Here is a 23,774-nt window from a genome sequence, read left to right as displayed (position 1 = left end):
GGCTGGTTGAAAAAAATATATATAAAGTATAGCTGTGTATCATAAGAAATAACCGGCACAGTCATGGTCATTTGACAAAGGTGCGGTGTGAAGCCATTCTTCCAACTTCAGTGAGAGAATATACTTAGCAAAATAACACACGTACACAATATGGAAAATAGACCGACTGAGCTCCAGAGCAAAGCAGCACTAATAAACTCTGCTCCAACAGACGCTGATGACAAAATCTCCATCCTGCACCTGAAGAATCCCATCAGCCTTCTGTCCCTCTCCCTCCATCCTCTCTTTCTCCATTTGTCTCCCCTCTTCTCCAATCCTGTGTGTGTGCATGTGTGTGTGTGTGTGTGTGTGTGTGTATATGTGTGCTATGCATATAGTACAGGTGTGAATAGAAGTCAGAGGTAGGAGGCGGAATGTAGGTGTCTTCCTTGATAGCTCTTTACTTCTTTTTGGAGACAAACTCTATATTACAGCTGTTCTTAACCAGTTGGTTAAGACCCCTTTTGGGGATCAAATGGCCATTTCACAGGGGTCACGTAAGACCAAAGGAAAAATACATATATTTATGTTAAAATTCATAACAGTAGCAAAATAGCATTTATGAGGTAGCAATGATAATAATTTTATGGTTGGGGGTCAGCACAACATGAGAAACTATTAAAGGGTTGCAGCATTAGGAAGGCTGAAAACCACTGCGGTAGTACAGTCTGAACCTCGTGGATCCTATCAGGTTACACTGGCTGGTCAGTGAGCCCAGAGATTCCCCTGTCTCTGCCACATTGGTGCTGGAATCGCAAGCATACATCACCACACCTTGCTATTTAAGAGGACTGATGCAAGCATGAGTCTTCATGCTTTCAGATCAAGCACTTTACCCTCTCAGCCGTCTTCTGAGCCCCAGGTCTCACTCCTGCCTATGTCCATTGTTACTAGCTCCCACCATGCTGAGCTTGCTCTCTCTCTCTCTCTCTCTCAACAACTCTGCTCATTACTGTTGGAACTCCTCCAAAACAAGTTTACTGATCACCTGTCTACCCATCCATCACTTACAGCACACACACACACACACACACACACACACACACACACAACCGATAGACAAATGGCGCTGATTCTTGTTCTTTTTGTATACTAATCTCAGCTGATCTCACATGTAGCTGTATCCGGAATAAACATACTTTGATTATAAAAGGTAAAATATTTTTAAGACCAAATCAGAGTTCATGTCTCAGAACATGCTCATTGTTGAACAGAGCTGCCTAGCCTTCTGTCTATTAATCAGTCTCTATGATAGGATTTCTCTTCTGTTGAATTTCTGAGGACATAGAAGGTAATCAGGAACTATTTGGTGAAAGATGAATATATAAGATTTTATGAGGAATGTATAATAAAGTATAAAATCACACTGATTTTTGAGAATAGGCATGAAACTATAACATATGACAAATCCTTAATCAGTATATTTATATTAAAGAAAGAGAATAAGAAACTGCCCAGCAGATTTCCTTGTTATTACTTTTAGAACATCTGTTGTTTAAAACAGCTTTGAAATAACTATTTGAAAAGAAGATATGGTCTGATTTCTACTGCAAAAGCAGTTAGATGTTCTATTGTTAATTTTTTTTTCTGTAATGTGTATGTTATGACACAGGTATTCAGGTACCTACAGAGGACAGAAGAAGGTGTCAGTTCCCCTGAAGCTGGAGTTACAGGAAGTTATGAGCAGTCTGATGTGGGTGCTTGGATTTGAACTTAGGGCTTCTGGAAGAGCAGTAAGTGCTCTTAACCACTGAGCCATCTCTCCAGCCCAGTTCAGTAGTACATGCTTGCATAGAGGGCAGTTAATAAAAACACTAGTAGGTCTAGATCTTCCCATTCCGGTTTGTATCAAGAAATACAGCTATGTGCACAAGTCAAACGTTTTTGTTGTTGTTTAACACAGAGCTGTATGTAACACCATCACTATTTCCACGATGAAAATGTGCACGTTTAAGCTATATGCTTACATTTAGAAACCCCAGGTGAGCGTCTTCACAGAGCAGGGTGAGGCAGGTAAAATCCTTGCTGTTGAGCAGGAAGAAGCGCCATACACATAGTAGTTCTCTTCCTGTCAGCTGTCGCTCAGCTCAGTGTCTCTGCTTCTTCAGATTGACAGGCTGGACGTGGAGGGCTTGTTTAGCAACATTGAATCTGTGCATCAAATATCAGCCAAGCTACTGTCCTTGTTGGAAGAGGCCACAACAGACGTGGAACCGGCCATGCAAGTAATCGGTATGTTTATTCTCTTCTTGAGTTCTATAATGCAACAGGAAATAGTATTTTAATAACCCCCTGGGACTTTGGTTTTATGTTTCTGAGTCACAACGCTTCCCAGGAGATGTATAAATGCTGAATCCATCTTAAGGCTCATTGTAATCATACAAACTCTCCATTTATCTCCAAATGGGTTTATAGCCATGTGCTGAGGTCCCACAGTAGCACTGAGCACACAGAATTTGCTTTGTAATTTTCATTCTCTCTGCTTTCCAGATGGTCTTTCATTTGATTTTATGGCTAGTACTTCCTTGGTCCTTAAACAATTAACCATTTTAATAGCTATCCTGAGTTTAGTCACAATGGATTTTTTTATCTTAAATCTATGAATTGACTGATTTTAAATATTTTAAATATTTAAAAAATATTTTACATGACAAGTACGTGATATTCAAAGAATTTATATATCTATATTTTCAATGTTCTCCGCTTCATTCTTAATAGCCATATGTGTGTATACATATATTATTTTTACTATGACAAGGTTTTATAAAGTGACCACAGAGAATATCACATGAAAAGTATTCAGCCTAAATTCTGTTCTCTTCACGTCTGCAGCATTGCAAATAAATTCTTGAAAAAGGATTTTGTATCTGCAAATAGTGCTGTGTAGCCAAATAGTTATTTTAAAACAATCATTTTGCAATTTTACATATATTACATACTATAAAAATATTAGAATAATTGAGGACCTATAGGACAAGGATGGAAGGATTGTTTTCATATTCCTCCAAGCCCACTGTCTCTCCTGCCAGTGACTATTGCTCTTAATCTCTGTGGAACGTCTCTTTAAAGCATGTGCATGCTTATGAGTATGAACATGCACACACACACACACACAAACATACACATGCACGTGCGTTCACACACACTTTCTATCTTTATCCAATCCTCTTTTTGAGTGGACATTAGAGCTATAGAAAAGGATAAAAGTTTTCTTATTTAGCATCCATGCAGGTCCAAAATTTAGACAGCAAGCTAATCGTACGGACAGGTGAAAGAAAGGATTCAATTGGGTTTCAATTCCGTCTTTTCTTCTGATTCATCATGTGCAATAAACTGTCACCGTACAGGTTTTCACTTTAGTAGGGATCACCAGCCATTGCTCCACCCATCCCATGAGTAGTTATAAACAGCATGCTTCAGCTCTGCCAGCACCTGACCAATACAGATGCGGATGTACACAGCCAAACATTGGACTGAGTATGGGGACCCCAATAGAGAAGTTAGAGCAAAAACTGTAGGCACTAAAGGGGGTTGCAACCTCATAGGAAGAACAATATCAACCAGCCAGACCCCCCAAAGCTCCCAGGGACTAAACCAACAACCAAAGAGTACACAGGGGGTACTCATGGCTCCAGCTGCTTATGTAGCAGAGGACTACCTTATCTGGCATCAAGGGAGGGGAGCCCCTTCCTGTGGAAGCTTGATGACCCAGGATGGGGAACACTAGGGCGCTGATGCAGGAGTGGGGGAGCGGGTGGGGGAGCACCCTCATAGAGGCAGGAGAGAGGGAGGAGGGGATTGTGGAAGGGAAACTGGGAAGGGAGATAACATTTGAAATGTAAATAAATAAAATAACCAATAAAAAATGAAAAAGAAAAGAAAAGAAAAGAAAGAACAAAACAGGTCTATTCAAAGCTAAATTTAAAAAAAAATAGGGGGAAAAAAAGGAAGATGCCCTGGGCATAGTGAGATAGAAAGAGCATCTCTGACCTTTGGAGGTCGCAATAAAATCACCCCTTAAAGGAAAGGTGAGTCTGGAACAACACCAGAGTGCCTTTACACGACTGCAAACCATTAGTGAAAACATTTTGGATAAAGGTCAAGGAAGGAGTATAAGATATTATGTAGGTATAAAGGCATCAGTAATATTTTGACACATATGTTACAGGTTGGACAAGAGATGTTTGGATTTTTTTTTATCCACTTAGCATTAAGAGAATAGCAGGTGCATTTAGAAAACGGGGAAGGTATTAAGCTTGTGTGAAGGAGCTTATTAAGGAAGAGTGCGGAATAATATATCCAGGGACATGGGAAAAGGACAGATTGTACTGAAAACAAAATAGAAAATCACAGGAAACTGAAATGCAGCCTGTTTCCTTCCCTAGCACTTTGGAGCCGCACACAGGGCACTGGCTGATACAATGAGGACACACGGCCCTGAGCACTAGCTATAAGCCGCCCCATTGTTCTGCTCGCCCTGGAAGGTGTATCTGATGCTGCAAAACCTCCCATCATCACTGGGTGCAGCAGCTAGTTGGGCCATAGTCTGTGCTGAGTGGCACGCACCATGGCCTATGAGAAACATGCAGCCACCAGGATGTCAGTCAGTGGAGTTGGTGGGCCATGCGGTGATTTACAGATTAGATGTACATAAAACACGTGTGGGCAAAAGAGGCAGGCAGCTTCGCTTGGGCCACAATTGTATACTGTATATCCACCACTCTTGCTATTATTTGGTTATATGTATTCTATTTCGCAATAAACCCTTTGGAAATAAAGGCTTAACATATTTGTATAATGTAAGGATTACTTTTTCTGCTTCTTAAGAAAGTTAATGGTGAAGATATGAAAATCAGTAAATTTACTCCATATATCACAAGGACCTTAAAATTGCCCTCATTGACCACTAAGCAACCAGGAGACAGACATCTGCTGAAGAAGCAGCAACATTGCTATAAGAAAACATTAGTCATTGTTTTCAAAAGATTGTTCGAAGCTGGTGATTGGACACAGACACACAAAGTTGCCTCAAGTGTGCTTATGAGCTACCCGGAACAGCAAGATTGCTCACGTACACCACATAACAGTTGGGCTCCATTAATTTCACTTAACCTTATTTCCAACCCTCCATGAATCTATAAAACATGAGACAGTGGCTATTAATGAGGTGACACCAATAATTGAGACTTTACAGTTAAATGATGGGTATATCTGTTGTTAAAGCAAATTAAATGCCAGCTTATTTTAATAACTGTTCAATTTTTAAATCAAAATTGCAGAATCAGGAGCCAATTTGGGGGAAATTTATCATTCAAAAATTGATTATCTGATCTCATTGTAGATGCTACTGTCACCAAGACTTAAAAGTTCAATATTGCAGGGGCTGAAGGGATGGCTTAGTGGTCAAGAGCACAGACAGCTCTTGCAGATGACTTAAGTTCTAGTCGTGTTCAGTGGCTCACAACCACCTCCACAGCTTCAGGGACCCCAACACACTCTTCTGGCCTCCGTGGGCACTTACACTCATGGGCATACACAGATAATTGAAAATAAAATAAATCATCAAAAAAATATGATATTGTGAATGCAAGGGACAGTATGAATACACGTAGGTAAAACAACAGCTCACAGAAAAACAATGCTTGTTTGTTTTTTACTAAAACGAAATCTATAGTAAAGAAATTGATTATAGTGTGAAGATTGTGAAGCTGATATTCTATTCTGATAAGAACTAGACAAAATTTATGCAGACTTCTCCATACATAAAAATAGCATGCATATGACAGGTGATATTTGAAGATAAATTGCTGTTAAACAATCAAATCATCGTATGCAGGGCAGTCATCAAGTTCTTTGATTTAGTCAACAAGTCAAGGAGTTAGAAATGCAAAGGTGCCCACAGTGGCCGTGGGCTGCGTTCCGAAGAGGTCTGTGAAGTGGCACTGCAGTGCTTTTGGAAGAATTAACTTCAAGGGCTGGGAGTCTAGCTCAGTCATAGAGCAAGCACTTGCTAGGCAAGGCCTTGGGTTTGGCCCTCAGCTCTGGAAAAAAGAAAAGAATTAACTTCAGATTTTTTTTTGTAAGTGGCAATTATAGAAAATAGATTATAAACAAGAAGACATGGGGATTTATCCTTACTAAAACCTATTATGAAATTAAAAATTAATAGTAGCACATGTCGTATAAAATATTTTTATATTTTTGTAATTGAACTTTCATACATTTGGCTTGTGGGAAGAAGCTTTTGATGGAGCAATTCTAATTTATGTTGTTTTATTTCATTTTATGAGATTGTATCTCACTCTGTCTAGCCCAGGCTGGCCTGGAAATCATTACAATCCCCCTGCCTCATCTCCTGGTTGTTGGGATCACAGTCAGGAACCACTATGCTTGGCTTGATGCTTTTCTTCAACATGAAAAAAATTATATTTTTTACTTGATTTTACAATGTCACATTTTGGAAAATATTAAAATTATGAACAGAAATAATTTGGTAAGTTTTTTTTTTACTTGTAAAAAGGAAGAAATAATCCAAACAAAGACGAAAGGACAGAAAATTTGATAGTGCTTCAGCTCAAATAAATGCACCTTGTAATGCTGATAAGTGTAATTAGACTTTTTAATATCTTCCAATTATCAGGATCTTCTGAGCTATTGGATGTTTCTGAATTTACAGATTATGTTCCCAAATAAAAATATGGCTCACAAATTTGACACGTCCGACCTGAGATGGCTCTGTGGGTAAGAGCACCTGCTGTACAGGCACGAGAGTGAAGAACAGTGTGGGAATCCCAAGCGCCCATGTAAAAAGCTGCGCATGGCAGTGCACAGTAGTGCTGGGTGCTGGGCAGCATAAACTGGCGATCAGGAGGCTAGCTGGCTGCTAGTCTGGCAGAAAATGGGAAGGACCAGGCTCAATAAAAGGCTATCTCAAAGGCGTAAGGCAGAGAGCAAGGCAAGACGCTCAGTATCCTTCTCCTCTGACCTCTCCATGCACATGGACAAACTCACACATCTGTATAGACACTTGTAAACACACACACACACACACACACACACACATACACATACATACACACACATTCACACACATACACACAAACAAACAAACTGAACACACTAAATAAATGAATGAATGAATGAGCAAATGAATGGATGCATAAAACTAGTATTGAATTATAACTGACAGAACAAAAATGAATAGCAGCAAACATCAATATATCTATCAATATAGATAAATGGGAATAAGAACAACTCTCCAGTAGATTGCAATTGATAAAGACAGAGTAGAGGAAAATAGAAAAATCTACTAGTAGGCAACCATTATAATAATGGTTTCATATAAAAATCCACCGATAAATGTATAATATACTGGGTAAAATTTAGAGAGCACAGATTTCCACTTCTCAAAGTTCCTCCACAAGTAATTTCAGACATCGAAAGGAAACATGGTAACCTTACAATAAGAAACCTACTTTGACCAATTGGTCAAGGTCAAGAATAGCTGGGAATATCTGCCTCACATCACAAACCACATGCATTGTGACAAATATAGAGTGTCATATATATCTGTGGCATTTTGCCTTCAAAGTGCATAGACGCATCCAATCAGAAGAAAGCATCCAACATACATACATATACATATACATATACATATACATATACATATACATATACATACATACATATATATATACATATATATATATATATATATATATGTAAGGGACACTCACTTATGTAGAAACAGGTTGGCTTCCTTTTACTGACAGTTATAATGTAGTTATTTGCTATATTAACATAAGACCATATAACCTTTAACACTCTGTTAAAGGTGCTTAAGTTTTCAAGGTCACGAGTCATAAATTATAACTGGAAAGGTTACAAGGCATGTTTCAGAAAACTAAAGCAGCAAAGGCTGTAATTCAACAAGTGTCAGTGGGAGCTTTGTTTTCATGGCATCACCATTGGTTCTGAGTTGGCCTGGTGGCTCTAAAACATGGAGACAAAGTGCTGTTTCATAACTGCATGATGAGTGTTACACTGTGGTCGTCAAGAGAGCGGCCCAAAGCACCCAGCCATTATGTGAAACATAGAAATGACCTTAGACTGGTGAGTGCAGCCCTCCTCAGTCAACTGACAAGACACTGCTGACCCAACTGACTACAGAGAGACAAGCCATCTTTGTGCAACCCCGCCCAACCATCGACTCAAGGTGGGTGAGCAAACACTTGCTCTTGCTCTTTTAGATTTGGGGAAGATGTTTTTTGCCTAAATAGTTAACTCCTACAAAATCATGGAGGGGAAAAAATTCAATTTAGCTAAGGAAAACTTGATTTGGAATGTGGAGTTTGGACTTGACTTGACTGACTCACGATAGTAGCAACTACACACAAAAGACGGCCCTGATAGCCAGGCAATGGTGGTGCATGCTTTTAATCTCAGCATTTGGAAGGCAGATACAGATGTATCTCTGTGAGTATGAGGCCAGCCTGGTCTACAGGGTGACTTTCAGAACAGCCAGGGCTACCCAAAGAGAAACTCTGTCTTAAAAAACAAAACAAAACAAAACAAAACAAAACAAAATGACAATAACAACCAAAAAACCAAACCAAACAAACAAACAAACAGTCTTGATGAGAAAAGAGCTAAAGGCCCCATGTTAGGATGGTATGGGAAATGTTTGTGAAGTTTCTTAGCATTCCAGTGTGCCTTAGATGTGGTGCCAGGAGCGTCTACAACCCTCCACCACAGTGTATACACCAATAAAGAGTTCTAGGGCAGTTCCTATCCCTAAATCTTTAACCACCTAAATTTCATAAGATAAGCTGTTTGGGTGAGATGTTTGCAAATTCACATTATCACAAGGGGAAAGCACAGGTGTCCCATCTCCGTGTCTTCAGGCAGCACAAGTAAGAGCTTGTGAGTCACAGCCGCGGTGTCAGAGCCACTAGATGCCTCGATAAAAGGAGGAGAAATTTACTCAACAAACCTTGGTGTTTGGATGACATTCAAGTTTATAAATAGACGCATACATATGCTTGCAGATCTGAGAGCTCTGAAGGAGTGTTCTGCATCCCAGTGCCAAAACAGAAAGTGGACTTTAAAATCTAGACTAAATCTAGGTATGGAAGGTGTTTTAAAATCTTTAGAGAGAAATATACGAGCTTTGGTTCTTATTTATATTTAGATTAAATGTATTCTATGACAATTTTGAAAATAGTAAGCAAGCACAAGGAAAATAAAAGATGATATAGAATTTAAGGGTGTAATAACGTGCCTTAATATCAGCTTGAATTGGATCTGTCTTTCCTACTGCTAGATCTCAGGCAAGTTATGAAACCTCATTGAAGTTCAACTTCATATCAGGAAAGTGAAGGCAGTGGTATTTACCTTATATGATTTTTATGAAGATTCAATAAAACCAAGCGTAAAGAAGATGCAGGGCTTATTCTTAATACATGGTAAGACCAAATTGCTATTATCTAGTCAGGCTAATTGTACACATCAGAGTATAATGTCCTAGGATTCTTGTCTCTGCTTTATTTAACAGTTGAGTATAATGAAAATCCTTTTTAGAAGCTTTACTCATATTTTAGAAACAAGATTTGGATTGCCTAGTTTCTCTGTTCCTCCTGGTATCTTGGTGTCTTTATACTTCATAGACACGAGGATATATTTTACTTTAAGAAGGGGAGGTTTACCCTATCATGTGCCACTTCTATGTTTGGCAGAGTCATTGGTAATTTCAGAAGCTGGTTTCCCAATCTGCTCTCAATGAGCCATGGCTCCCAGCTTTCACACTGCCCAGTAGCCTAGACCCACATCGACTCTAACCCATACTCCGAAATGGTAATGACACTAGGACAGTAACTGGGCTAAGCCCCAAGAATGTAGAATAATGTCTGCTTTTGTAATGATGCCAATTAAAAGGTCCTTCCTTCTTGATGAAAAGATGCTGTGGGGAAACCAGAGAGAGAGAGAGAGAGAGAGAGAGAGAGAGAGAGAGAGAGAGGAGGGATATGTGTGTGTATACATACATACATACACATACATGTACATGTGCCTATACATCATATATGTATATGTATTCATATCCAGGCAGCAGCTTACTGGAGTATCTATAGCCAGTATTGGAAGAGATCCAGATGAAGAGTTGAAAAATCATGTAATTTTTCTCATACATAAGGAGTGACAGGAAAGCTGTCAGTTCCAGAGGAAAAAATGATGAAAATATAGGGGTTTCATGGTCAAGGATTCAAAAGTCCACACACACACAAAAAAAATAAGACTTGTGAATAAGAGGTTGCTAGGTTGAAGTGTGAGCGTTGGGTCCCCAGTCTCATAAGGGAGGTCAGGATAGGTTTGGAAGATGCTAGGACTTATTTCCTGTAATGATAATAAACTAAGTTGGATTGATAAAACAAATGTCCTAGGATTCTTGTCTCTGCGAAGATTAAATGCAGGATGCTGTGCTGGTGGCCAAGCAGAGTGATCGCTGAGCTGTAACAGGGATGCTGAAAGGTTGCAGGCAGATTTGAGAAAACGTGTAAGAAGTCAGCACACACAGACACTTTGTCCTGAATCCTGGCATCGTCAGCATCTGAGCATCCCTCAGCACATCCGTCCTCTGGGAAGCTGATGAGCAGTGTGGGGCAAGACTGAAAGGTACACAAAGGTCAGGGCATAGTACAGCCTTTGGAGGTGACAGATTGGGACTTTACTGTGGCTACATCACTACAGCACAAGCTGTGAGAAGATCGCTTGGATGGATGATGATCTAATTTCCCTGTCCTGAGTTGAAAACTAAATGATACACTGAGCTAAAATGGCTTCATTTTTCTTCCAAAACAAAAAATTCCCCATTGTTGTAATCCAGGATCTATGTAGCTCTTTGTAGCTTTTCTTCTACAAACCCTCCAGCTTGTAGCTTTGAAATTGTGGTCCCATGATAGCTGTTCCAATTCAGGCACCACTTCCAGTAAGAAGTAGAAAAACTACTTCCTTATGAGCAATTTCCCCTTCAGGGGAGTCTCTCTCTCTCTCTCTCTCTCTCTCTCTCTCTCTCTCTCTCTCTCTCTCTCTCTCTCTCTCTCTCTCTCTCTCTCGTTTGTTTTTTTGGTTTTTGGTTTTTGGTTCTTTGGGGCTTTTTGGGGCTTTTTGGTTTGTGCTTTCCCCATGGTTTCATTTCACAAAACACATGCAGATGTGCTTCTTAAGGTGGACTTTGCCACTCACAGCTGCTAGACATTTGAGAACTGCCAGACCTATATTTTCAACCGGGTGTATGGTCGATCCAAGTTCTGTAAATTTGGAAGAAGAACTCGGAAGAACAGGTTCACAACTGGCAATGGGCGCTGCATTCATTTGTTTGTATTTCCGGTGGAAATGGCAAGCCCTCCACAGGTGAAGGATACAGGATCTAAGGCATACTCCCTACTCCCTCAGCATGTAAGCTCCCTGTGTAGCTGTTACGTCCCCAAGCACTGAGAGCACTGTATTCAACAAGCACTGGATGCATGAAATACAGAGATCTACCAGAGACGGACAAATACAGAGGCGGATGCCAAACATTGGACTGAGCACGGGGTCCCTGATGGAGGAGTTGGAGAAGGGACTGAAGGAGCTGAGGGGAGTTGCAGACCCATGGGGGAAGCAACAGTGTCAACGGGCCAGAACCCCCAGAGCTCACAGGGACTGGACCACCAACTAAAGAATATACATGGAGGGACCCATGGCTCCAGCTGCATATGTGGCAGAGGATGGCCTTTTTGGACATTAGTGGGAGGAGTGGCCGTTGGTCTTGTGGGGATTCGATGTCCGGCAGGCAGGAGTGGGTGGGTGAGTGGGTGAGCACCCACCTAGACGCAGGGAGGCAGGGTGGGATAGGGGGTTTCCGGAAGGGAGACCTGGAAAGGGGATAACACTTGAAATGTAAAGAAAATATCTAATGAAAGAAAACAATAAAAGGACAGGGGGAAAAAAGTTAAGTTGTTACCAAGTCAGCCTGCAGTTTGGGCCAGTGTTATTGTTAGTGTAACAGATAAGTATCACAGAACAGTAGCAGGTAGTCTCAAAAGAGATGTTTACTAAAGAGAGCTGTGGGAAAATGTGGCATCCTCTGTGTTATGAACCTTGAGTAGAGACAGGATACTGACTTACTGCAACTGTGAGGATGCTCCTCCTAGCATTCAAATCTGCAGAAAGCAAACAGGTTTCACGTCCCGATCCCGAGTTACCACCAGAATCAATAGCCAGGTGCTTGAACGTCAGAGCAGGACTGACACTTAACCGGCACGCATCCCTTTGTTGACACAAACATGATTTGCTTACACTATACTACAGACTCTGGATAGAAGCAGAAAGGAACCCAGGGCAAAGTTGCATTCCATGTTCTGTCTGCATGTCCCAAGAATGCACCCCAGTTTGTCCTGCCCAGCTGCTAGGCTGTCTCCCATGGTTGGGAATCCTGGGAAGATAACCACCTCAATTGCTGAAAGGCTCTTCTTTGAGAGCGCAGTCCTACCACACATGCCAGTTTTCCACAGCTTTGGATGTGGTGATGCCACAGGTAGGACACCCCTCCCATCTCCTTTCTTCTTGTTTTCCTCTTCATGGTCTACGGTCCATCACTGGTCCCAATTCCACACCTATCTCTGACTCCTAAAGTCACTCACCTGCAAATGAGATTCCTTCTCCACCGTAGCTTCAGAATCATAAGCCAAATGGATACATTTTTCTGAACATCTCTTGTGCTGTTGCATTTGAAAAGCTTTTACTAAAATACTTTTGAAATCAGAAGAGACTTATCATGATCTCTAGGAAATAACCTGAAGCCATTAGCTCCAGGCAAGAAAAGAGTACATATGGAGGGACCCATGGCTCCAGCTGCATTTGTAGCAGAGGATGGCCTAATCTGGCATCAGTGGGAAGGGAGGTCCTTGGTCCTGTGGAGGCTCTATCCCCCAGTGAATGCTAGGGCACTGAGGCAGGAGGGGGTGGGTGGATGGGCGGGGGAGCACACTCATAGAAGCAGAGGGACAGAGGAGGGATAGAGGGTTTAACTGGGAAGGGTAATAACATTTGTAATGTAAATAAATAAAATAGCCAATAAAATTAAAAGAAATAAAATAAAAAATAAAAACAGCTCCAGTCAAGAAAACAAACAAACATACAAGCCACTAAAGTGTTACTTTAAGAATTCATGTAAAGTTTCCCAGCTTGCTCTCCTGAAAACAGTGTTTTTCTTCAAATATTGTAATAAAACAGATACTCAAGGATAAATCTATTTTAACCCCATGGAAGCACATCTTACTTGCCACTTGTATTTGAACTCTATAGTCTGGCCGGAACTCCCAGATACCCTCAGCAGTCTCCAGGCAAGGTTGGGCTAAAGGCAAGGGCTGTCGCTTCCTTAACTGCTGTTTCCTCTTCCAGCTCCCGCTCACGGTTCCTCCCCACTCTCCAGTTTCAGAGAACAGAGGAACTCTAGGGAAACACAGCAAGCATGTGAATGACTCACACTTGCTGGCTAACCTGCCTTATTTAGTCCAAGCATCTTGGCTTCCAACCAGAGGAGGCTAACCAGGCTACAGGAAGCCCACCTTGGCTCTTCTGCATGCTGCAGGCAAGGCTGTCTCTGTTGGGAATGACAAGTCTGAGCTTTGTCACCCAGGAAAGTGATACCTGTCACACTCAGACCTCCAATCTCCTTTTCAGACAGCGATTACATCTATCCTTACTCTGGGAGCCTTCCTGGTCTGTTCTCTGCATTCTAAATATTCAGGCTTGACAAACAAAGACAGAAAAATTGTTGAGATATAACTCAGACCTTTAATTTTTTTTCTCTAAAAATATTTTTATGGCAATTCAGTGATTAAAGAAAAAAAACACTTTTTACATATATGTAAAGATACTTTTACCGAAAATGTGTTGAGAAATGTACTTCATTACAGCTATTGCAACTCAACTTTTAAAATATAGTCCAAAGCTATCAGGGAGCTTGTCCCTGTAGAAGATTATTTCTCTCTCACACAGCGGCCAATTAATTGCCTGTGGCTCTGCTTCCAGGGATGGGGTCAGACCTTTAATTTTTAACTGAAGTTCTTTTAAAACATCATCTCCTCCTGACCTTGGAGCTGAACTTATAAATTATTTTTGGTCATATACAATTCATTGCCTGATTTAAGCTTTTTGTGAGTAACGGTGTCTCATTTCATACAGTTTTAAAACAAAATGTTATGAATCAGTACTTCTCTTAAAATATTTCCTTCAAAATAGGAAAAGAAATATAGTGTATTGGTTAGAGTTGAGCTCACCTGGGAGAAAAGATCAAGCAAAAACAAAACGCTTGTGGCATAAGAAGGGGGGTCTGTCTGCTCAAGCTGGTGGCAGCTTTGCCTTTCCCTCGGTTTTTGCATCACAGAGAAATAGGCACATCTTCTTATACCAAAAGTACTTGGAGAAACCAAACTTTCTATTGCTTTAGGGGAAAAAGTGCAACTAGGTGGGGGAGGGGAAGACAATACAGAACCCCAAATTTCAATCTCTTCCATCCTAGGCAGTCAAAGATTTTCTCTGTACTTTACCCCTCTCATGATCCCCTTGCTTTTATAGCTCCCTGGGCTGAATATGCCCCCTCTCTGTACTGCACAGCTCTAGCATTGCATGGTGATGTGGTGCAGCAAAGGGAAACTTACTCTTCCCTCTCACCCCCACTGGCTTATATCAACTGCTGGGACGATGGGTGCTTTACATTTGTCTGCAGTACCAATGGTAGGGCGCAATGCAAAACAGTCATCCAGTAAAATCATTGTTAAATAAAGATGAACTAAAAAGAAACCCGTCCTTTCCTTTTTGAGCCACCTTTGTACTCAAAACCTAGGGTAAGTTGCTTCCTTGAATATCATGGCTTTCCCCCCGAGTTTGCACACTGACAGAGGAAATATAGAACCACATGGATTCCACACCACATAGTATGACCCATCTCATGGGTAGGCGTGGGCTTGTAAGAGAAGAGAAGAGACAGATCACCAAGGACATTAAATTAGAAGAATCTCAATGCATTTACATCAATCTGTGAGAGGCAACTGCCTATCGGGAACAATTACACCAGGGCACAGACTGTGTTTGGAAACTTGCTTTTAAAGGCAATGACTAAAAAAATTAAAACAGACTTGATTTTGGGTTGGGTCTTGTTTATTTATGTTTGTTTGTGTGTTTCTCTCCTTTGCAGGATAGTTGTTTTGGGGGAGATGTCATTGCAAAAACAAAAAGTCTTAGGTTGTAGAATTTTTAAAAAGAAGATGGTAGTTTTGTTCCCAGTGTCAGGCAGCCAGAGTGAAATTACCTTCCCTGGTCGTGGTCCACTCCTTTCTCCATTCTTAAACGTCCCTCCAGCACACATATATTAGCCTGAGCAGTTGTCCTTCACCAACTGAAGAAATGCAGCCAAGACTTAACGTTACCGTGGAAACAGAATCACTTTTGGCTGTGAGACACCTCGCTTCATCAGCAGTATTATGAGGCAGAATGGGCTGGGAGGGAAATCAAATATTCTGCCCACCAGTGTTACAGCTGGCCTCTGGGTGAATAAATGACTTTCAATTAGAGTACTTAAATATATTTTAACTTCAATAATTATTATTAGAGCCCCAACTGAATTTTACTTGGAGATTTAAAAAAAAAAAGCTTTCACTATTAAGGGGAGACCTAGCAATTCTGGGACACTTCTGCTAAAGAGCATACAAGGAAATTTGGAAGTGATGGTTTATTTGCATGTAAAGCAAGTATTTCCTTTGTTTGTAACTTTCTGATTTAGCCATATGGATTTATCATGCTGCTTCTTTCTCCTCCTCCTCTTCTTCCTCCTCCTTCTCCTCTTGCTTCTCTCTTCTCCTCCCTCTTTTATCTCTACTCTGACCTTCTTTGTTACAAACATATATATTTGTAACTGCATCTCATGTGGAGATGTGTAGGGATGCCAGGGAGCCTCTATCCAAGCCTGCACTGATCTTATTTCCAGGGCTTAGGTCTATCCCAAACATCCCATTGCTGCCTGGTTATACTACTTGGAGACTCTCTTCTCTTTATTTCAAACCATAAGTTTACTTGCATTCCTCCCTTATTTTCTGATGCTGTTTCTTTCTGTGTGTACTGTTATCTTAAAGGGCAGATCTTCAAAAGTTATGCTAGGAGAAGGATTAGCCCAGTTAAATCCCAGAGATACCAAGACTCCTTCATCCCTTCAGCTGTCAAAACGTACAATTCACTGGGTTAATTCCAGGTCACCCAAATTTCTCTCTCTCTCTCTCTCTCTCTCTCTCTCTCTCCCTCCCTCTCTCTCTCCAGAATTTAGCTATAAGTAGAGGAAAAATCCCCTATAATGAGGAAGCAAATAAATGAATAGAACAACAAAACTATTCCTGAACTCACCATTCAAGCCCTAGCTTCTGATTCTGACTGTAGCAATCTTCCCACTGCAGCCAGCATTCAGCAGAGCTCAGGTGTGTAAGGGCTGAAAGTCAAGAACACTATCTGGCCTGTAAACCTGACTTTGTCACACCCTAGCAGGACTTGAGAAGAATCAGTTATTTGCTTCCAACTCAGATTTATTCATTCCCAATTTGTACAGATAAATAGCCTCCTATTCTCTTCATGCATGTAGAGAAAGAAGCAGTTTCATGTATAAAACATGTTTAATGTGCTCAAAACAATCCTGTTTCTGTAGGAAGATTGACTTTCTCCTATTCTATAGACAGCATGTCCACATCGCTGCCAATCAATACAGCTATTGAAGTCAATTCAGCTTCCAAATTATTACTGATCTAAAGCTTAAACTGCTTTCTGGGAATAGGTCCTGTCTCGTGTTTCCCGTACGTTGCCCTCAGCGTCTGATGCTTACAGTCAGTTTTAAGAGCTTGGATGAGTGATTAAATCAGACTGGCATTTGATATGTACTAGGCCCCCTATATTTCTAGTTATATCATAATATCAAAGAGGATTCATCAAAGGTCTGGACACAACTGTTCTAAGCTGTTTCATGAGGGTACTCTCCTGACATTGCTTCACAAGATTACCCAGTTGAACTTTACAAGGAGTAATTAACCACCCTTTCTCCTTTCATATGTAGAAAAATGTTCTATTTGTCTGAACTCATTTTAAAATTTAGTTGTATGTCACATGTATGCAAGAGCCTACAAAGGCCAGAAGAGAGGCGCTGGATCTCCTGACTTGGAGTTAGAGGCAGTTGTGATCTATTGTGTTGAGAACCAAATTTAGGTCCTCTGGAAGAGCAGTAGGCACTCTGAACTGCTGAACCATTTCTCTATCCACACACCTATTCTTCTCTTCTCTAAATTCTGTTTACCTTCCACGGAATTTTAAAAAATGTTGTTAGTAGACTAAATACCAATAAAACCACATACCTTTTATCTCCTATCATTTTGATAAGCCAACAAAAGTCTTTTTCCATTCTGAACATTTATTACATGTGTGCTCTACTCTGAGTTTTGCACACACTACATGTCTTAATTGTAATTATATCTCAACAAAATTGAATCTCTTATAGCTGGTAATTTATACATGAGGAAACAGAGTATTGGAATCATTTTCTTAAGTCTCAAAGGCAGTCGGTAGCACAGCTTGATTTACACATGGGCAGACCACTCTAATCTAGTCTGCTCTTAACTGTGATTCTGTGTGCCAACCCATTAGCTCTTTGTCATTTGCTTTATAAAAGGCAGAAAAGAAGAGAGGAAAAGGGAGGATGAGGAGAAATGGGGTGGGGAGGAAGAAAAGAAAAGGGGAACTATCCACTCAGTGTCTAGCACACTTTCCAAATAATCTGGGCATCAGCGGGGACAGACCTGAGTTTTTGCAACAGTCAACACTGAGTAATAACGCATGAAATGTCACTTTGGTCTGATGAGATCATTTTGTCTTTGTTTATATTGCTCAGGAGAGGTCTTCTTGCAGATTAAAGGACCGCTGGAAGATATTTATAAAATCTATTGCTATCACCATGATGAAGCGCACAGTGTCCTAGAGTCCTATGAAAAGGAAGAGGAGCTGAAGCAACACCTGAGCCACTGCATCCAGTCCTTAAAGTAAGGTCTTTTTCAGAAGGCGACTCCCATCCACTCTGGTTGCTTAGCGGGGTCTTCTGCAATGGACCAGGATGAAAGGTCACACATAGCTAACATTCTACAGGGTTTGCCCAGATAGCTGCATTACGAAAGGTTGATGTGCTACAAGTCAAGATCACCTTTTATTCCTACCTGACATGATGACTAAGATAACATGGGAGACAAAGATTCAAGGTCTTGTAGGGATGGGGGGGGGGATGCTATATTATCAAGTAATAATTATAAAACAAACCTGCCATTCATGCATTCCCAAAGGCTGGTGGGTAGCAAGTTGGTTACATTAGTAGAATTCCTGAATAGATTTCCTTCCTTGCTGCCCTAATTCACGATGGGGAGATTGAGAGGTTATTAAGACCTCCGCTAAACTTAGCTTCAAGACTATTAGACACTCTGTCTTCCTCACCCACAATACGTTAGGAGGCAGCAGAGGGACTGCATGACCATGTACGTGATATGCATTATTTTTTCCAAAAATAAATACCTATTCACGAAAAAATCTGAACCTATACATTGAAATAAGAGTCTTTAAACTCTTGCTAATCATTACCCAGTCAATTAATAATCACCATTATAATCTTTTGTGAACAGGGAATGATAAGCCTGTGCTTGGTCTGACTTTTAGATGAAACTGGCATCATAGTGCACGTATTGTTTCCTAGCACATGACATTTAAAGCTAAGCTCACTCTCCTTTTTCTCACCTTGTCACATTTTCCTATGGACTTTCCCTCTTAATGACTCTATACTGTCAGCCAGGCTGCATATTGTGTATGTGCTGGACTGTGTCAGGTCAGGGATTGACCAGTTTCAGGAAGCTGAGATGTTCCAGTCAAGATGCAGCAGTCTGAATCTCTAGTATACCTTTGTGTGTTCTGTTGTGTGGGAGGAAAGGGAGCCCTGCTTTGATAGAAGAAGTCTATAGCTGCATTGAGGTGCAATATGGAGACCGCCAGAAGACGTTCCAGACTTCAGAAATGAAAATGAGTTTAATTTGGTCCTCATGGCTTAAAACAAAACAAGACAAAACCAAAACCAAAACCAAATCCAAACAAACAATAATCTCTTTGATTCAATTTCAACTTTATTGTCCTCTGCTGGCCAAAAAATTTTAGGTCTTTAATGTTTTTCCATACTTAGAGAAAAGAAAAAGAAGAAGAAAAGAAGAAGGACATTTATGGAAGGCTTGTGCTGTGGTGTGTATACATCTGGGTGCAGAAAAATATACATAAATAAAACTTTATACTCTCCAAGGAGATCGGCATGCAGAGATAACTCATGCACGTGTTCGAGGAGCAGCTCTGGCTGATTTTGACTGTTCCAGTGTAGGTCAGTCATACCACATCAGCTTGAAGAAAACTTAAATAGGTTCTTCTAGGAATTAAAAGTCCTTTCCACAGACACGTATTTTTATCCTCACATAAGATAATGAAGCATGCATTGTATCCTCTGCATACAAAAAGCCTTCTCACTTTAAATAAGAGGCAAGATCTAATCCAATAGATGTCACTTTCCTTTGGGTTCTGGAGATAGTAGGCAGAAAGAAAGCACACAAAACATGAAGAACTGGCTCCTTCGATTGCCTTCGGTCTAATCCCAGTGCCCCATGGACCTGGAGAGGCAGCAAGCTTGGACCCATAACTTTCCTGACTGCCTCTCAGAAGCTGCTCTGGTGCGAGTAAACATATGTGCCTTCAATAAACTTTTGATTCCTAAGAGAACAGAGCCTGCTACAGAATTCTCTATGTAGCACAGCTGAATACCGTTTTCTTTAGAAGCAGTTAAAGATAGAGGTAATTTTAGACTCTCAAATTTACCCTTCAGACCTAATAAGTTGTTTTTGTTTGTTTGTTTTGACCTTCAAAATTACTGTCCCATGATGTGTCCAATTTTGCGTACTCAGAACCATTTTGACTTTTAGAAATAATTTGACCCGCCAAAAGCTGTTAAGGTGCAGAATGCACAAAATCCAAATGAAACAGTATTGGCAGAGCTATTTCTTAAGGGAAAGAAAAATCAAAATAAAATAGTTTAAGTTAGAGCTATTTTCCCCAATGTAGCCTTTCCATGAAAATAAAGTTAATGGTGGTTTGTGCAGGTCTACCTGGGGGGCTGAGTGCAGGAGCATTATTGACATCACTATAATACTGACCTCAGCTGAGATAAAGCTTTAAATTCTGAGAAACAGGTTTTCAAACAGGTTTATAGGCCAAAGAGTCCCGAACACCCGCAGGGCTTGGTTTCCCTTGCCAAGTAATCAGTCAAAGCTATTACTGTCGCCCTGGCTTTTCCTGCTGGCTAAATAAAGGAGCGGCTGCCATTTCTAATGAACATTAGCCCACAACCTCCATTTTCAACAGTGCAAGGGATACTGAAATGAGTCGGTTTGAAGCAAAATATATCCATGTGAAAGGTAGTTTCATGCCTCAGACTCTAAAGTGGATTTTTCAAGCGACTTAGGTTACATTTTAGCCAAAATTAAAGTGTGTTTATTGAGGGCCTCATAAATATTTATTATGAGTACTAGCTAATGTTGAAAATATTTTTTAATATGTAAACATGGTTCTTGGCCCCCAGGAACATAATCTGTAGTCAGAGATAAACACTGGCTGGAAAGCTTACCAGCAATACGAAGGTGATTTACTGCCTGCCTCAGTAGGTCCAGTTCAGGACTAACCTCCAACAGGATGGCAGAGATACTACCTAGGCGTGTATGAGATTCAAGCTTAGGAACCCCAGGTATTCTTTGAAGCCCATTATCATTCAAAAGAGAAAGTTATATTTGTAGCCAGAAAATTAGTTTTGAAGTGTTAGGGCAGTACTTCTTGGTGTGTAATTCCTCAAGTGCCAGATATACCAAGAATGTGTATTAACAGTGAGCAACTTAAAAAAAAAAGTAGGGGAAGATGGTTCTAGGATTAAGACTACTGGCTGCTCTTATAGAAGACCTGGGTGTGCTTCCCAGTGCCCACATGGTGGCTTGCAACCATCAGTACTGCAATTCCAGGGAATGCCCTCTTCTGACCTTCTTGGGCACCTGGCATTCACATTCCCATGCTACACATACACATAGCAGGCAAAATACTCACACATATAAATTAAATCTTACTTTAAAAATTAGAATTATTCAGAAATGCAATGTGCATCTGCACCTCCAACCTAAAAACTGGACTCGTGAGAGCTCTTTTTACTCAGCAAGGAGTGTTTAGTGGGGTAGCAGGAATGGCCCCCGGGATCACCTGCAATGCTATATGAATATGACTCTGAGTCTAGAAGCTGTTTTCTGAGGACCTCATTACTTTGCCTCTTTGGAGTTACTACGATTTCTGATCTATGTGAAGATGTGAAAACTGGACAGTTATTTAGCAAGCGTAGGTATAATGAGAACAGCCTTTTTCAGTTTTTCTAGTTAGAAATGTTACTAAGGCCGCTGTTATATGTCAGTGGCCCCAAAAGGTCTGTTTAGTTTGTAATAAAATAAGAACAATGGAACTTTTGTAAGTGTTTTGGTGGCTGGAGTTCATATTTCTAGCCCCATTTCTTGGTATTACAAAGCAGTCTGTATTTATCTTCGTGGTAACAACGGTCCCATCCTCAGGAGGAAGCCGCTTACCTTTTAGCCCTCTAGGCATTCTGCACACGTTCTTCCTGTGGCCTTCCCACCTGGAGAAGCCGCAAAAAAGCCCATGCAGTGGACAGGCCAAGGGGCGGCACCCTTATTCATTCACTGCCTTCTGTGTTTATGCTAAACAAAGGGTTCCAGGTAAAAAAATCAAAGCCCCTTTCAGAAATTCTTCCATCTCTTTACTGTATGACGTTGTTTGAAAACAGACCATAATTTTTAAGGAATAGCCATATAGAAACCTTTAATTTGTGAGTCAAATTATAACAGGCCCAGCAGGAGAGGGAGGTAATTATTTAATTCCATAAGTAGCTTCTTCCTAGATTGTCCATGGCTGAAATCACCTTCTGAAAAGCTTCACCATCTATCGTGGAAAAAAATAAAAAGGATATTTCTTCTTTAGTGGTGAAAAAATCAGGTGAAATTATAATGCGGTGCTTGTCCCTTACAGAACATGGCTTCCACTATTATACAGAACATGGCTTTCTCTATTATACAGAACATGGCTTCCTCTAGTATACAGAACATGGCTTCCACTATTATACAGAACATGGCTTCCTCTATTATACAGAACATGGCTTTCTCTATTATACAGAGCATGGCTTCCTCTAGTATACAGAACATGGTTTCCTCTAGTATACAGAACATGGCTTCCTCTAGTATACAGAACATGGCTTCCTCTAGTATACAGAACATGGCTTCCTCTATTAGAAAAATGCCAGGGTCCTTTATATACAGGTATGTTACATTAAGTTCATGTGTAGTTTTATTATAATTTCAGATTGTTTTGTTGAAGTAAATGAAATAGAAAGAGTATTCTCCTTCAGGACTTAAAAGCAATTTTTAAAAAAATTTCAGTGTATTCATATTATATATGTTATATACATTTATATTATATATTGTATTTTATATATGTGATCTACAAAAAAACCCTAAGAAACAAAAAGCTAAATCCTAGAACATGTGCAATTTTCCATTAGAGGAAGATATATATTATTATATTATTGGAAGAAGGTAAATATAAGGAATTGGATGTAAGACAGCCAATTTTTTTTCAGTACCTAATTTTTAAAATATCAATCAATAATTACCTAAAATTACAACAGGAGTTCATTTTAAAGACTGTAACTTTGTCTTTGATTTTTATTTGAAGGTTTTATTCCAAGATGTTAGGAATCTATTTACAGATAGAGGTCTGAGGACGGAGGAAGCAGTTGCTTCATTCACATGTAAATGTTTTCCACATAAAACATTGAAGAACTGGGACATCTTTAGCTTTTTAAATCCAATTCAGCATAGTTATTTATCATTAAATTTTTATCTTAATCACTGAATAAAAAAAGGCTAGGCATGATAGCACATGCCTTTAATTCAGCACTCAGGAACCAGAGGCAGGAGGATGTCTGTGAGTTCAAAGGCAACCTGCTCTACAGGGCAAAGTAAAGGACAGTAAGGACTACACTGTCACAAACAAACAAACAAACAAACACAAAGGCCATCTACTGCTGAAAAATGAAGTCATGTAATTTTTACATTAAAAATATTCCCTGAATTCTAAAAGATTAAAAGGGACAAGGAGGCCCTGGGCATCATATGATAAATGGACGTCATCATGCTATTTTGTAATAGCTACCTGCCACATTTAGGAGAAAACTTCCATCTCTTTTATTTCTTAAGTTTTGGATGACTAATTCCCACTGTTTTTTAGGACTAAGTAGTTTCACACATACTATGAGCCCCTAACACAGTCTTGTTACTTTTTAGATTGGTGTCATAGAAATAAACAAGCCATATATAAATCCTTGCCCAAGTGGAGAGATAGACAATAAACTAAAGAAGTGTGATATATAGTATGAAACATTAACAACCATTATGGAGAAAGAGAGAGAGACAGAGAGAGACAGAGAGACAGAGAGAGACACAGACACAGACACAGACACAGACACAGACACAGACACAGACACAGACACA

General features: G+C 40.2%; 1 protein-coding gene across 1 annotated transcript in view; it reads left to right on the top strand.

The window, feature by feature from the left end:
* Arhgef38 (Rho guanine nucleotide exchange factor 38) overlaps positions 1-23,774 on the top strand; it is a 115,688-nt gene that overhangs the window by 54,664 nt on the left and 37,250 nt on the right. The window contains exons 3-4 of the mRNA XM_021159127.2: positions 2,148-2,271; positions 17,999-18,146. Coding sequence (XP_021014786.1) covers positions 2,148-2,271; positions 17,999-18,146 — 272 coding nt within the window. The remainder of the gene's footprint in view (positions 1-2,147; positions 2,272-17,998; positions 18,147-23,774) is intronic.

This window comes from Mus caroli, chromosome 3 (assembly GCF_900094665.2).
Source record: "Mus caroli chromosome 3, CAROLI_EIJ_v1.1, whole genome shotgun sequence".
NCBI classification, from domain to species: domain Eukaryota; kingdom Metazoa; phylum Chordata; class Mammalia; order Rodentia; family Muridae; genus Mus; species Mus caroli.
This window is presented reverse-complemented; position numbering and strand designations above follow the sequence as displayed.